The sequence below is a fragment of the Colobus angolensis genome, unplaced genomic scaffold (assembly GCF_000951035.1).
Source record: "Colobus angolensis palliatus isolate OR3802 unplaced genomic scaffold, Cang.pa_1.0 Scaffold132, whole genome shotgun sequence".
NCBI classification, from domain to species: Eukaryota; Metazoa; Chordata; class Mammalia; order Primates; family Cercopithecidae; genus Colobus; species Colobus angolensis.
Genome location: NW_012114400.1, coordinates 1,365,980 through 1,382,986, shown reverse-complemented (window position 1 = coordinate 1,382,986; position 17,007 = coordinate 1,365,980). Strand labels below are relative to the sequence as shown.

Here is a 17,007-nt window from a genome sequence, read left to right as displayed (position 1 = left end):
AATGATTACATCTGGCTTACCTGTTTCATGAGATTGCAGTGAGAATCAAATGAAATGTTGTAAACTGTAAAAGCCTCTGACAAGTTCAAGGTTGATGCTGTTATTAATCATTGGTAATGATGATGAGTAGAATATTCCCAGATAGCATCATCAGCCAGTGCTACACTCTGTAGGTGTGTTAGGCTAGGATATGATGAGTGACGCCAATTAATGCCAGTGATTTGTTCTCTCATGTAAAGCTAGTCAAGTTATTTTACTGTCTGCCTTTACTTGTAGAAAGCGTGCTCTCACAGATGTTGGTAAGGCTAAGGCGTTCTGATTTCACAAGATGAAGGTAATCCATAGAATCAGTCAGACAGAATGTCCCTGGTATTTTTATATGCTACAGTGACAAATTATACCAAGACCCATTTGTCAACAGCCATTTCCAGAAATAAGAGAGAGTGTCATCAAAAATGAAGGACAAGTCGTGACTAAAGAAGCATCTTCCCTATTTGTTTGAACACTCAAGCTTGCTTTAAATCGTATCTAAGTTGTGTGGTAAACTTGCCAGCAGAGAGTAAGCCACACAGATGCCCACAACGTCACTGAGAGGCACATGACCCAGTTTCTGTGGTCTGAGCGGAAAGATAACTCGGGTGTGTCATGGCCACAGCTGCCTGTAAAACATTATATGGTGGGCACTTTTTCAAATTCACATTTTTGAAGAGGGAATTAGATGGTTTTCATTTGTTTTGCTTAGGTTTTGGGGTGTAATTTTTTTCTCCAGAGGTCATCTCAGCAACATCTCCATAAATAATTATCAAGGGATTGGGAGATAGTTTTGCATTCACTGTCTTAGAATACAAATCTTCCCATACAAAGCCATATAGATTTGTCCAGGGAAGATAGGAAATAATTGATTGTGTCATGGTTCTCTTGGCCTGACTTTGCTCTGGTGGCTATGGCACATGGGGTGATAGATTAACTCTTTCAGGCGTATGGAAAGCATGTTCAATGAATCACAACTTCAGGGCACAGAGTATTTTGATGGTGTTTGGAAACATGCAAATATTCTCTCCTTTTTTTTGAGGGGGTGGTGTCTGATGACACCATCCATACTTTTTAGAAGAGACTGGAGTGTGGGTCATTTTCATATCTAAGGCTTTGAAAAAAAAAAACTTACGGTAAAGAAACAGATCATTCATGCTAGGTAAAGAAAGCTGTCACAGACAAGCTATAATCCACATATCCACTGAGTGCCAGAAAAGAGAAAATGAGATCAATTAGGGTTATACCTGGGGATTTTCATCCAGACAATGATGACTGCTTCCAAAGGGAGGACGAGGGGTTCCACCATGGGTAGAGTTCTAGTTGCTTGGAGTGGCGTCCTCATGAACACACTTGGTGTTGATTCCTTATCCACATATTTTTTGATAAAGCTTCATTGTGGTACTATTTTTAACCATCACTTTGACTAAGCACAAGGGTTCATTTGTGTTAAGTGGGTGAAGAGTTGACAGAGTAGACCTTTTATAACCTGCTAAGGAGGGAACAAGGTCATCAAGACACTAAGCATTCAAGAGCCATGGTCTTCTACTATCACCTTTGCTTCTGTGTAATTTTACTTTTTTCTCAAATGCGGTTTGTAAATCACCTGCAACAGAATTACCTGAAGATCTTGTTTAAGTACAGATTCCTAGATCCAATTCTAGGCCTGCTGAATCAGAATGCCTATGGCAAAACCAAGAATAGATTTTTTTTTTTTTTTTGAGACAGAGTTTTGCTCTTGTCACCCAGCTACAATGGCGCGATCGTGCAATGGCACAATCTCGGCTCACTGCAACCTCTGCCTCCCGGGTTCAAGTGATTCTTCTGCCTCAGCTTCCAGAGTAGCTAGGATTACAGGTGCCCGCCACCACACCTGGCTAGTTTTGTATTTTTAGTAGAGACAGGATTTCACCATGTTGGCCAGGCTGGTCTCAAACTCCTGACCTCAGGTAATCCGCCTGCCTCGGCCTCCCAAAGTGCTGGGATTACAGGTGTGAGATACCAGGCCTGGCCTTACCACAAGTAATTCTGATGTTTGAGAACCACTCTCCTAATGCTGGGTAGAGGAGTGGTTTTCAAAGTGTGTTCCTGGACCTGTAGCATCAGCATCACCTCAGGAGCTTCTTAGCAATGCAAATTCTTGGGCCCTGCCCCAGACCTATTGAATCAGAAACTCTGGGAGTGGGACCCAGTTATCTGTTTTAGCAAGCCTGCTAGGCGATGTTGATGCTCACCAAAATCTGAGAAGCACTGGGGTAGAGTACATAGAGTACATCAGTTCCCTTCAGTATCTCTTTACAACAGTAGGGAAGGCAGTCCTTGAGACAATGTGAATCATTTACAACCTGGGTTTGTTTGTAACCATGAAATTTCAAATTCAAGGGAACTTTATAGGAGATTAAAACACTAGAGATAGGAGATTAAAACACTAGAGAACCCACTCTAGTGTTTTAATCTCTTTCTTTTCCTCTCGCGTTCCCTCCTTTCTTCCCTTCTTTGAACACTTAATAAGTACTATGTACTAGGCAGTAGGGATGCAGGGGTGAATACGAATGGCAGCACCCTATCCTCTTGGAGTTTACAGTCTTGGGGAAAGACATATCTCACCTGATTACACTAATAACTATAATATTATAACTGCTGTAAGTACAGTGATAGGGAGGCACATGGTGCCATGAGACTGTATAATAGAGATTTGAGCAAATCTGTGCACCTATTACAAGGTAACTCAGCCCAGATGGAGTACTTCCTTTCTAGGGGAACTTTTGACATCCTGTTGGAGCCTATTTGACTTTAAGATAAGCCCATATGTTAGAAATTTGCTCCTTATATTGAGTCAAAATCTGCCACAGTCTAGATGACACAGTCCTGGCTCTAGTATCTGAATCTCTGTGAAATGAATCCAGTCCTCTGTTCCATTGAAGATCTTCATATAGATAAAGATCTCTTCCTTCTAGGTTTTTTCTTTCCAAGGCTGTGAGATTCTTCATTCACTTGGTCTTCTTCAGAAGTACTCTACTTTTTTCTTTATTTTAAAAAATGTTTGTAAAATATTCTGGTGTCCAGCATGAGCTGGAGCCATGGAATGATGAGCTCAGAGGAGCATATCTCAGAATACATATGTGACCATTCTTGTCCCTGTTATAGTTAACATTTCTGAGGCTCAACCTTACATGCTTTGTGGACAATTGTATCACACCCCTGACTGACTTGCACCAAGTTTGCAACTAAATGGAACCCCAGGGTTTGGGGTTTTTTCTTCAAACTTGGTACCTTTATTCATTCAATTGATTCACCAATTTTTTATTTCATGCCTACTATGTATCAAGCACATATTGTTTACTTCTGTGGATGTGTTTTTGGACTTAAGTGCAAGATTCATTTATCCATATTGTACTTTATTTTGGATCCTGATTCTGTCATCCACTAAACTGTGAAGAACTTGAAGTTAAAAGCCATATTTTTTCAGCTTTGTATCCTCAGAGCCTAACTCAGTGCCTCATATGTAGTTAGTAAATAAAATTTCATAACTATAACACACACACACACGCGCACACACACACACACTAACACTCTTTTCTAAGTGATTGAACATGTTTTAAGGCGATGCCCTAGAGATTTCCCTCTAGGATGTCAATAACCTCAGCCCTTTACCCAGCACCCATCGTTTGGGTGGTTTTAACTATTTGATTGTGTCTATTTGCATCATCAGCCAATCTAAATCTCTTTACTGTGCAAATCAAAATCATGCAAGATGTTATAGTTGCCTAGTTACAGGATGTCTCCAACAGCCTTCTAATCTACCAATCTAGTATGTCTATCTGAAGGAAATGAGGTTAGTCTGTCTTCACTCGTTCTAGTAGTCACCACTTCCTTTTCACTGTTGACAAATAGTCTTTTAATATTTATTGACAAGTCAATAATTCAAGAGATGGACTGCCTTTAGCAGGACAAGATAGGCAGTATTTTTCTTTGTGGCCAAAACTTTATCTCAGAACAATGTCTTTACTAGAAATACCTTTCTTCCATTTGTTTGAGAAGTGTTTTATATTCTTAGGGTGAGTTCTTGTATTTTTATACTTTCAACTAGAGCAACACCCCTGTAACTCATCCTTGGGTCCCTGGATCTCCATGGGGTATACATTTTTTCTTGACATATTCCTCCTCTCCTTTTGATAGGGCTGTGTCCACTAACACAGATATGATTTGGTCAGTAGATTAATATTTTAGTATTATAGTTTATAAAATATAATTGAGAGAGCTCTGATAATTTACCAATTTCTTCTAAGTAATGGGGCTGGTTCCCATAAGAATTATCATTTATAATATGGTGATAAGCATTTGCTTAGGTTGGTCATGTATAAATGTGTTTTTAAATAAAAATTTAAACTTTTATTACCATTTCATTAGAATGAGCACCATTCGTTGTTAATTCCAGGGAAGTTTTGTCTTGTTTTATTTTTAGTAATGCCATATCACACTCCATGTGGCCCTCAGTCTGTTCATTTGTAAAATGAAAGATTTGGTCTAATCTATGATCAAACTCTAGAATTATATTATTCTAAACTTTGATAAGGAAAGTCTCTTTTAAAATAACTTTAAAATTAAATGGGACAGGCCAGGCATGGTGGCTTATGCCTGTAATCCCAGAACTTTTGGAGGCCAAGGGGGGTGGATCACCTAAGGTCAGGAGATCGAGATCAGCCTGGCCAACATGGCAAAACCCCATCTATACTAAAAAATACAAAAGTTAGCCAGGCGTGATGGTGGGCACCTGTAATCCCAGCTACTCAGGAGGCTGAGGCAGGATAATCACTTGAACCCAGGAGGCGGAGGTTGCAGTGAACCAAGATCGTGCCATTGCACTCCAGCCTGGGCAACAGGAGTGAAACTATGTCTCAAAAAAAAAAAAAAATAAAAGGAACAACACACACACACACACACACACACACACACACACACACACAGAGGAGTGCATGTAAAACTGGTGAAATCTGAATAAAAATGTTGGACTGCAACAATGTCAATTTCATGATTGTGGTATATTGTTCTATAGGGTTACAAGATGCTCCCTTTTGGGAAACCCGAGTGAAGGGTGTATATAGGATATCTCTATATTATTTCTTATAACAGCATGTGAAAAATAAGAACTAATAATTTGAGATAATCTCAAATTTGAGATCTTATTTGAGGTAATCTAAAATTATCTCAAAATAAAAAGTTTTTTAAAAATTACATGATAAAATTTTTTAACAGGACTTTAGAGGTAAGTGGCCATTGCTTAACCACATGCTGGCTTAAAGAAACTATTTAGCCTTCCCAAAACTCCATTTTCTTGTCTTCTGTAAAGTGAGGATGTTAATTCCTGCCTGATGGGACTGTTGGAAGGATTATATGAGACTGTGTGTGTGTAAGCATCTCACACGGTCCATGCTCCATGGTAGGGACTCAGTAAATGTTGATTACTTTCCCCTGTTCCCCTTCTTTGTTCTAGAAAGAAACTGGGGCACACAGCCTCACTGCATCTCCCATAGGAAAGATGACATCTGACCTGAAGTGAAAGACAGTTTAGAAATGTAACTTAGTGAGATGAGCCCCATAGCAGCATAGTGAGTAATGCTGTTACATAACTTTCACAAATCACCCAGCAAATCAGCTAACAGGGCTTGGCACAGTTTACTGATGAAACAAAATAACAAGGCCGCTTCCAAACCCAGCCTGAGTCCGGGAGTCCCAACACCGCAGCCAGAGTCAGAATCTAGAATGACTCCACAGGCCCTGGAGCTTTGGTGTTTCAGTTGATTCAGATGTGTTATAAATCTGTTTAACTGGAAAAAAACAAAAGCAGCTCCTCTCTGGCTGGCTCCATGAATAACTGTCCCCAAGAGGCCTAGAGAAGTTTTCCTTTCCTTGCAGAATCCTTAATCATGTCTACCAAATATGAGTTTTCCATGCAGCTGCATGAATGAGGAAGTAGGGAGAGACTAAAGAGAATAGTGCATTCCTAGACAGTTCTTGGTCATGAGGATGTGATTGTTGCATGCATGGCCAAAATGTGTCTCCCCTGTATCTCCCCAAATGCTTATCGCTTCCCAGGGCTCTTTCCTCACTCCTGATCTGGTGAATGTTTTTTATCTGGTGAATGTTTTTTATCAATGAGTTGGCCAGAAACATAGAAGGCAAACTTACCAGGTTTTCAAATGATACTGTGGTATAAGAGAGTCAGGGGACAGAATCACAGTTTTTAAATGATTTCAGCAGGTTCGAGCCTCTGGGCTGATCACAGTAAGTTGTAATGTAATAGGGATAATGTTAAAAATCTGTCCTTCGAAGTCAAAAGCAGAAATACAGGCTAGGAGAGGTTTATATTGGCAAGAGTTTTATATGAAAAACTCAAGAAAGACAGGAGTCAACAGTGTGATGTGGTTGTATTAAAAAAGAGGTTAGAGATAAGAAAAAAAAAGTATCCTTTGACTTTGCATAATTTGCATCAGTCAGACAATACCCAGTCTATTGTATTCAGTTGTAGGGGCCAACTTTAAGGAAGATATAGATACATTCGAATGGATCACTGAGGGAAAGAAGGAAAAGGGAAGGTCACATTAAAAAGATTCAAAAGATATGCTGTTTAAAGAACAGTTGAAGAGAAATAAGGATATTCAGCTGATTACTGTTTTTTTCTCAGGTTACCATATGGAAGAAGAGTAAACTTGTCTACTTTGCTTTGAAAGGGAGAAATGAGATTAATGGGAGAGAGAGTCCATGGCAACAGACTTTGGCTCAATAGAAGGAAATTTTGGAGCAGTTCAGTGACGGAAAGAACTATTTTCATTAAATTGTGAGCTTCCTGTCACTGGAAATAATCAAACTGGGGCCAAACAAGTGTATGTCTGGGATTCTGAAGGATCCCAACATTGAATGAGAGCTTGGGGTAGGTGACCTTGAAGATCACTTCCAACTCTCATAGTCTGTTATTTAAATTAGCATGAATGCCAGGGCCACTTACAACATGCCAGAGCCACTTTTTCAACTTTTGGCTCTGCTTCTGACCAGCTGTGTGACCTTCAGCTAAGAAATTGACCATTTCTTTTTCCAGTTTCCTCATCCATTAAATGAGAGAGCTGAATGTAGTGATGTCTAAGTTACTCCCCAGCACTTCTATCTCCTCAGGCTTTCTCATAATTATAGCATGCTGGAAGAGTAGAGTTTGGGCTGATAACTGCTATTTGTTTCTAAGTTGGCTTGCCAGGAGACTGCTTAAAAGCCAAAAACCATTGTTGATTCTGAGGACCACGGAACAAAACTCTCAATTTGCTTATTGGCAGGAGAGTAGGTGATTGTGAACCTGGAATTTGTTCCCATGAGATCTGTGGCAGGAAGTTCATCAAATAACTGCTAATCTGGTTTCTCTTGAACACCTGTACATTCTGACTGAGATCAGCAATGCCTTTGCAAACAACTTAGAAAAAATGAAGTTTATATTACCATTGCAGTACAGTGTTATCTTTTACAAAGCAAACCTTTGTCGTTTATTTGCTTAATGATCTTTTAGTTGCTATTGACCTGTGCTTATAATCTGAAGAACAAATGTATATAAAGCAACTTACTATGTGGCAGATTTGTTCTAAAAGTTTTACATATATTAATTTAACAGTTTACTAGCTGAAAATACAATGATGAATCAGTAGATTAGATCTTTTTTCCTTTATGGAAAGGAAATATTTAAAATCTAGTTTAAGTCTGCCTGAATGGTAGAGTCCAGAATTCAGATCCAGGCCCTCATTTTCTGAGGCTTCATTGTTAGATGAGTATAATTTCTCTTGTGGCTCATTTGATTATTAATAGTTTTCTTCTCTTCTATATTAAGGTATCTCACTTCCACCACTATTACATTCGAGCTCTCCTTCTGGTTCCTTCTTTGACTTCTGTCGACATCCACATCTCCAAATCCCATTTCTTCAGTTACTTTTTCCAAAGATCTTTGAAAATGCAACCATCAGTGGAAGTGTCATTGTTTGCTTTGATATAGATACAGAAGGTAATGGACAAGATTTCAAGTGCCTTCTGCAGCTACTGAGGTCAGTAGAGGAGGAAATATGTAAATGTATGCTTCTTATAAGGACATGAAGAATTTAAAAGTTCATTCCCTGGCTTGTGGATCTGGCCATATTCACTTCGTCCAGACACAGTACCATATTTTCTTCCATCTCTTTGTTTTCTTAGGTTGGAAATGAAAACAGCTGTTAAAAATAAGAGCACATGAGTCAGTCTTGAATCCCAATGTAGTAATTACAGTTTCCATCTCAGTTGGTAAAGTCCCTCCCAGTGTACTAAGTCCCATATCACAATCCCCTTGTGGGGAGAACGCTGCCAATGGTATTGTCAATTTTATAGCAAGACTTTAATTTTTGTTTTCCAAACCTCTAAGATTAAACATTAAATCACTTGCGAAGTCAAGAAAAATAACAAGGAAAAAATACTTCGATTTAAAAACTTGATTCTTCGTATCTCAAAATAATAAGAGATATTTATGACAAACCCACAGCCAATATCATACTGAATGGGCAAAAACTGGAAGCCTTCCCTTTGAAAACTGACACAAGACAGGGATGCCCTCTCTCACCACTCCTATTCAACATAGTGTTGGAAGTTCTGGCCAGGGCAATCAGGCAAGAGAAAGAAATAAAGGGTATTCAATTAGGAAAAGAGGAAGTCAAATTGTCCCTGTTTGCAGATGACATGATTGCATATTTAGAGAACCCCATCGTCTCAGCCCAAAATCTCCTTAAGGTGATAAGCAACTTCAGCAAAGTCTCAGGATACAAAATCAGTGTGCAAAAATCACAAGCATTCCTATACGTAATAACAGACAAACAGAGAGCCAAATCATGAGTGAACTCCCATTCACAATTGCTACAAAGAAAATAAAATACCTAGGAATCCAACTTACAAGGGATGTGAAGGACCTCTTTAAGGAGAACTACAAACCACTGCTCAATGAAATAAAGGAGGACACAAACAAATGGAAGAACATCCCATGCTCATGGATAGGAAGAATCAATATCATGAAAATGGCCATACTGCCCAAGGTAATTTATAGATTCAATGCCATCTCCATCAAGCTACCAATAACTTTCTTCACAGAATTGGAAAAGAAACTACTTTAAAGTTCATGTGGAACCAAAAATGAGCCCGCATTGCCAAAGCAATCCTAAACAAAAAGAACAAAGCTGGAGGCATCATGCTACCTGACTTCAAACTATACTACAAGGCTACAGTAACCAAAACAGCATGGTACTGGTACCAAAACAGAGATATAAACCAATGGAACAGAACAGATGCCTCAGGAAATAACACCACACATCTACAACCATCTTATCTTTGGCAAACCTGACAAAAACAAGAAATGGGGAAAAGATTCCCTATTTAATAAATGGTGCTGGGAAAACTGGCTAGCCATATGTAGAAAGCTGAAACTGGATCCCTTCCTTACACCTTATACAAAAATTAATTCAAGATGGATTAAAGACTTTAATGTTAGACCTAAAACCATAAAAACCCTAGAAGAAAACATAGGCAATACTATTCAGGACAAAGACTTCATGACTAAAACACCAAAAGCAATGGCAACAAAAGCCAAAATAGACAAATGGGATCTAATTAAACTAAAGAGCTTCTGCACAGCAAAAGAAACTATCATCAGAGTGAACAGGCAACCTACAGAATGGGAGAAAATTTTTGCAATCTATCCATCTGACAAAGGGCTAATATCCAGAATCTACAAAGAACTTAAACTAATTTACAAGAAAAAAACAACCCCATCAAAAAGTGGGCAAAGGATATGAACAGGCACTTCTCAAAAGAAGACATTTATGCAGCCAACAGATACATGAAAAAATGCTCATCACCGGTCATCAAAGAAATGCAATCACAACTACAGTGAGATACCATCTCATACCAGTTAGAATGGCGATCACTAAAAAGGTAGGAAACAACAGGTGCTGGAGAGGATGTGGAGAAATAGGAACGCCTTTACACTGTTGTTGGGAGTGTAAACTAGTCAACCATTGTGAAAGACAGTGTGGTGATTCCTCAAGGATCTAGCACTAGAAATACCATTTGACGCAGTGATCCCATTACTGGGTATATACCCAAAGAATTATAAATCATGCTACTATAAAGACACATGCACAGATATGTTTATTGTGCCACTATTCACAATAGCAAAGACTTGGAACCAACTCAAATGTCCATCAATGATAGACTGGATTAAGGAAATGTGGTACATATACACCATGGAATACTATGCAGCCATAAAAAAGTGACATGGATGAAGCTGGAAACCATCATTCTGAGCAAACACAAGGACAGAAAACCAAACACTGCATGTTCTCACTCACAGGTGGGAATTGAACAATGAGAACACTTGGACACAGGGTGGGGAATGTCACACATGGGGACCTGTCACTGGGTGAGGGGCAGGGGGAGGGATAGCATTAGGAGAAATACCTAATGTAAATGATGAATTAATGGGTGCAGCAAACCAGCATGGCACATGTATACCTATGTAACACACATGCATGTTGTGCACATGTACCCTAGTACTTAAAGTATAATTAAAAAAAAGAAAAAGAAAAACAAAAACAAAAAAAGAAAAGCACATGGGACGGGGAAAAAGTTAAAAAAAGAAACAAAACTTGATCCTTGAAACATGCTCTTTTTTCAAAACTTAATTTAGATTTTGACCAAATCTCTATGTTACTATTAGAAATGTCAGTTACTGTTCCACATTCTTTTCTTCTCTTTTTTTTTTTTTTTTTTGATACAGGGTCTCCATTGCCCTGGGTAGGCTGCAATTGTGTGTAATCATAGCTCACTGCAGCCTCAAACTCCTGGGTTCAAGTGATCCTCCTGCCTCAGCCTCCTGGGTGGCTGGGACTATGGGCATGTGCCACCGTAATCAGCTAATTTTTTTTGTAGACATGTGGTCTCACTATGTTGCCCAGTCTCGTCTTGAAATCCTGGCATCAAGTGATCATCCATCCTTGGCCTCCCGAAGTGTTGGAATTACAGGTGTGAGCCACCACCATGCCTGGCCACTGTTCCACATTTTTAAAAATGGAACTTCAGATGGACTTCATGGTGTCCTCACTGTGAATAGTTTTCTTGAGCTCTTGTGGAGGCTAAGCCTTGACTTGTTTTCTCTTTTCTCAGTTCCTGAGGTTTATGATCTAGTAAGCCAATCTCAAATGAGTCATCTACCACCTATTCATTGATTGTTACCTTTGAGAGCAGATTGATCCTCTTTTAGTTCTGCTTAGTTCCCCATATCAACAATTTAGTCTTTTACTGAATAATCCCACTGTCTAAAGCTGTGATGGTTCCTCCTCACCCCCAAAATCAACTGCCTGCAAATCACTAATCTAATGTTGCTCTATAAATGTGCTACTGGCAGGAGAGCTTTGTGCCTTATAGGAGGAGAGTCAGGGAACTTGGCCTTTTCACTCACTTCACTTTGCCCATTTTATTTCCCCTTTCTAAGGCTTCATTATTTATTATTTGATTAGATTATTTCTGAAGTTCATTTCCCCACGAAGATTTCTATAATTTTGTTATCATTGTGTCCCCCAAGAGCCAATTTTATGTGCTGGAAATGAAGACACTGCATGCCTAGCATGACTTATGGAACTCTGAGAAGGCTGTTCAGCCCCAGCTCCCTCTACCACATCTTAAGTTCCACCATTAGATATTCATTCCTTGTGGTAGGATAGTACCTCTCAGATATGACACCATTTAAAATCTACTATGTTTAGAAGGGCAAACCCATAAAACTAGTATATGAGACAATATAGTATCATGATTAGAGGCAAGCTCTGAGGTCAGACTACCTTTCACACCTGGACTGTGCCACTCACTAGCTATATGATCTAGGCAATTAATTCATCTTTGTGTGCCTCAGTCTCCTCTTCTGTAAAATGAGGATAATAATACTCTCCTGGAGGGTTTTTGTGAGGTCTCAATGAAATCTGTAAAGTGCTTAGATGAACATTATCCTGCTTTGTAAGTGTTAGCAATTGCTATCTTCATTTGCATACATTTCCATGTTGTGTTGATGCATATTGTATTGAAAACTGATACCGAGTCACAGAGAAATTGTTTTTTTGGGAAACTGGAAGGAGATACTTTGAACACAAGAGGCACTGTTAAGGGACGGCCTGTGTCACAGCTGGTAGCGTCAAGTCGCTGGGTGCCTGCGGGTGGATAGGGAAGCATGTATAAGAGACAGTAAGGAAGATGGGCCTCCTTCTAGTCCTAACCAGTATGCTCAGTAACTGAGAGAATGTATCAGCTAGGATGATGAACAAGTAATGTGATGTACACTTGCAAATTAACTTTGAATTCAGTACTTGCTTACCTTTCTCTGTGTCTCATAATTCCATGCCTTGTCATTTTCAGATACTGCTAGGTCTCTGAGCCATTACACTTGAGGAGCTATGGAGAAATGTAGAGTGTGTTACCTTGCTGAATGTCCTTCTTTCTTTTCTTTAGATTACATGAAGCAGATGACATTTGAAGCCCAAGCCTTTTTAGAAGCTGTGCAATTCTTCCGACAGGAGAAAGGTCACTATGGTTCCTGGGAAATGATCACTGGGGATGAAATCCAGGTAACATGGGGCTCAAAATTTTGGATTCTCTCTATGTTTGGGTATTTGGTTGATAGGAAGTCAGGGTCATTTTGTTAAACAATCAAACAAAAAAGTTGCGAGTATGGAAGATGTGGTTCCACAGGCCATCTCTCTCATGTCTGGAAGCATTGGTCAGGAAACTACCAGGCACCCACTGCAAAGACCACCAGACTGGGCATGAAATAGGGCAGCCAGAAACATGGCAACTACAGTGGAAAGAGCTGCCTCCACTGTTTTCTATGAAAATAATTACTCTTTCAAATGACCTCATGCTTCCAGACTAGAATCAAGTGTGAGTAGTGAGCAGTAGTGCAAAGTGCATGACAGGGCTTTAGCTAGGGTCAGCAAACTTGGACTTAAGTCATGCCAACTTATTTAACCTCTTTTAGTCTCCGATTACTCCTCTGGAAAAAATAAGAATAGTAATGTTTACCTTGCCTTGTGAAGTGCAGTTGGGGAAGTATTTGGCAAGCAGCTGTCTTTATTGAATTATATGTAAATGAAGTAATGAAAAAAACAAATTCAAAAAGCATTAGACAGTTTTCCATATATTGCATTTATCTTTTCTAGTTTTCTGTGCCCTGTAGTACATTATAATTTCTCATGATCCTGAGTAGATGCCAGTCATGGCCTAAGCACTTCAGTGGGTTTCGTACCAGGGACGGTATTATAAATCTCCAAAGAAAACTGCTTTGTGATATGACCCCAGCCTTCATGATGACACCAGTCACATGGCTGCTTCAGCCAAGAACAGGAGGCTGGGTATGGGCATATTTACATAAAGTAACATGGTATTTCAGAATGCTATTTTTTTTTTTTTTGAGAGGAGTCTTACTCTGTCGTCCAGGCTGGAGTACAGTGGCGCAATCTTGGCTTATTGCAACCTCCGCCTCCTGAGTTCAAGCAATTCTTCTGCCTCAGCCTCCCAAGTAGCTGGGACTACAGATGCATGCCACCACTCCAGCTAATTTTTGTATTTTTAGTAGAGACAGGGTTTTACCATATTGGTCAGGTTGGTCTCGAACTCCTGACCTCGTGATCCACCTGCCTCAGGCTCCCAAAGTGCTGGGATTATAGGCGTGAGCCACCGCACCCGGCCCCACTAATTTTTTTTTTTTCCACATCTCCTAGGGTACCTCTTTTGGGAGCTAGTGAAATTCATTATTAGAGAACAATATTTGGAGGATGCTGAATGGTGCCTTGACTCTGTGTGGTCATTAAACATCTAATGCTGAAAACTCATGAGGGAGCTCTTCTTTATTGTTTCACCATATGAGAACATGTGTTTACCATTAGAATCTTCTCTTTCTCTCTTTTGTTTTCTTTCTGGTAGATTCTAAACTCATCTATTTCCCAACCTGAGACTTGCTTCTTCCAGAATTTTAAACAAGTCTTGAGTTTTGATATTTTGGGGAAGCACAGCCATTCATAAGTCTGAGAGAACCAAATAGTTGTGTACTTATGCCATAAAGAAAAACAAAAGTCTCAGAAGGCGAGGCTGAAGCATTTGACACTGGCTGGCCTGCCATGTAAGCCAACATAGTTAATAGATAGACGAGTAGTCAGATGCCTTTGTGTGATACCTGATAACGTTCGAAACCTAATGGTGTTTGTCTTGCCAATCTTATGAGATGGGTAGGGCAGTTATTATTATTATTTCAATTTTGTAAATGAGAAAACTGAGGGAAGCATATAACAGCGAAGTGACTTACCTAGTCTCATTCATTCAACTACTATTTACTGAGCACTGACTCTATGTCAGGCAATGTGCTGGGGGCTAGTGACCCAAAGATAGACAAGACAGAATGCTCCTGGCCCTGTAGAGCTAATAGTTTCAGGGTTACATGCTAAGTGGACAAATGGCAAAGGCAATGATGGCTTCTGCTCCTGGCCCAGTGAAAGACCAACACCAGCCATGGGAATATACTAAGTTACACATTTATTTTTCAACAGCTCCTTGAGTTCAACTATGCCACTTGCTTCATTTTTTTCTTTCACTTGAAAACGTATGTGAACTTACATTCCTCCATGATGCCATTGAAAATAGGTATTTAGGCCAGGCACAATGGCTCACGCCTGTAATCCCAGTACTTTGGAAGGCCGAGGTGGGCAGATCACAAGGCCAGGAGTTCAAGACCAGTCTGGCTGACACAGTGAAACCCTGTCTCTACTAAAAATACAAAAAAATTAGCGAGGTGTGGTGGCAGATGCCTGTAATCCCAGTTACTTGGGAGGCTGAGGCAAGGAGAATTGCTTAAACCTGAGAGGCAGAGGTTGCAGTGAGCTGAGACCGTGCCACTGCACTCCAGCCCGGGTGACAGTCTAAGACTCCATCTCAAAAAAAAAAAAAAAAAGGAAAAAAAAAGAATATAGGTATTTAATAAATCCTTTCTGGGAGTTGAGTTTGAGTTTGTTTTGGCTTTCAACTGATTGTGTGCTAAGTGGTATAAGTTGGAAGAGACAGAAATGACTCATCCCTTGCCATCGTGGTGAGACAAGACACACATAGAAAGCATGCAGAAGACAAGGCACATCTGTGTGTGGGTATATGTATATGAGTCTCTATATAGATGGAGATTGTAAAGCATTTGTGCAAGTGGTCATAGTAAGCTCCTATTTTGCAGGATAAAAAACATTTTAAATGGGAAAGTGAAACAAAACAAAACAAGAAAAGCAGAAAAGAGATCAGAAATCACTGGAGTTATCAAGTGTCCCAGTAAGAAGTTTCACAGGGGCTGGGTGTGGTGGCTCATACCTGCAATCTCAGCACTTTGCAAGGCCACGGTGGGAAGACTGCTTGAATCTGGGAGTTCAAGATTAGCCTGGGCAACATAGCAAGACCCTATCTCTTCAAAAAGTTTTCTAAAAGTTAGCTGGGAGCGGTGGTGTGTGCAGGTAGTCCCAGCTACTTGGGAAACTAAGACAGTAGGATCATTTGAGCCCATGAGTTCAAGGATGCAGTGAGCTGTCATTTGTGCCACTGCACTGGGCAACAGAGTGAGACCCTGTCTCAAAAAAAAAAAAAAAAAAAAAAAACAGTGGTTTTGCTCCTCCCAGAATTTAAGTGTTTTGGTAGAATGACAGACTCATAAAATGTGAATGCTGGAGGGGCATTTCAGGATTATTTGTCCAGCAACCTCCAGGTGAGAGAAAGAACATTCAGAACAGTTGGCTGAATTCAGAAAGCTAGTCTGCTACAGAAATGCATTTTAAACCAGCTTGGAGAAGCTGGTAAAAGGAAATGGCCTCTAAAGCTTACTGTGTGGGGCCAGGTAAGGATTACGGTTCCCCACAGACTCTTAAGACTTGATGCATAACAGTAAAGCAGTGTCTAGCCTAAGACTCATGGAAAAAAGAGGCCGGGGGCCAGAGAAGCTACCAAGTGGTTAAAGAAAATGGCATAGCATAAGTGAGTTTGAGAAAATGACATCTTTTGTTTAAAGCACTGGGTTTATTTGCATTTTTTCTTCCTGACTGCTAAGACCTTAATCATAACCCTGTCCTGAACCCCTCTACCCTAGGGGCCTGCATTCAGACTCTCAGCCTTGTTCCATTACCTTCGTAGTAATGACTCACACAGCAAGTATGGAAGGCCCTCATGGCGATGGTTATTTTAGGCAAGTGTCCAGGCAGAGCAACTATCTCAGAATAACTTGCCTGGCAGACTGTTAAGGTGAAAATATTTGTATGCCAGTAAAAACATCAACATATTTTCTACTTGTCAATATAAATATATCAAATGAGATCATGAGGGAAAAGGCTTTGCAACTGTAAAGTATCTCTAGCTATGTTATATATTTATTATTTGCTTTTAAAATACCAAGATGGGCTAGAGAACAGCTCAGAATTCCCACGGAACAGTTTCAAGACAAAAAAAAAAAAAACAAAAAACCAAAAAACTACCTACATTTTTTAGGCCTTGTCCTTATGCTCCAGAGTTGTCTTTTGCTGAAAGATCTTAAGTGTGATTCCTTTTGAGTGGATTCTTTCACCCACGGCCACTCAGTAACACAAGGGGCCTGAGCCAGCAGCCTGATGAGACTGCGGGGCCTGCTTCAGGAAGGAGGGTCGTCTCTCTGGACCTCACACCTTCCTGACAGCTCAGTGTCTGAAAGGAGGCACTGTGGTATGGCCTTCAAGGGGTGATCCCAGGTTTGTTAGTTTTGATCAACCTAGTGACATGTTTAGTTTCTTACAGGAGTGATAGAATTTTTAAATCTCCAAGTCCTAGTAGTTAAGTATACAAAACACTCCCCTTGCCACCACCCTCCATTAAAAAAAAAAAAAAAAA

At 39.9% G+C, this 17,007-nt stretch overlaps 1 protein-coding gene across 1 annotated transcript in view; it reads left to right on the top strand.

Moving 5' to 3' along the window:
• Nucleotides 1-17,007, top strand: part of FAM129A (family with sequence similarity 129, member A) — a 99,026-nt gene that overhangs the window by 49,086 nt on the left and 32,933 nt on the right. The window contains exon 5 of the mRNA XM_011934172.1: nucleotides 12,580-12,695. Within this exon, the coding sequence (XP_011789562.1) occupies nucleotides 12,580-12,695 (116 nt within the window). The remainder of the gene's footprint in view (nucleotides 1-12,579; nucleotides 12,696-17,007) is intronic.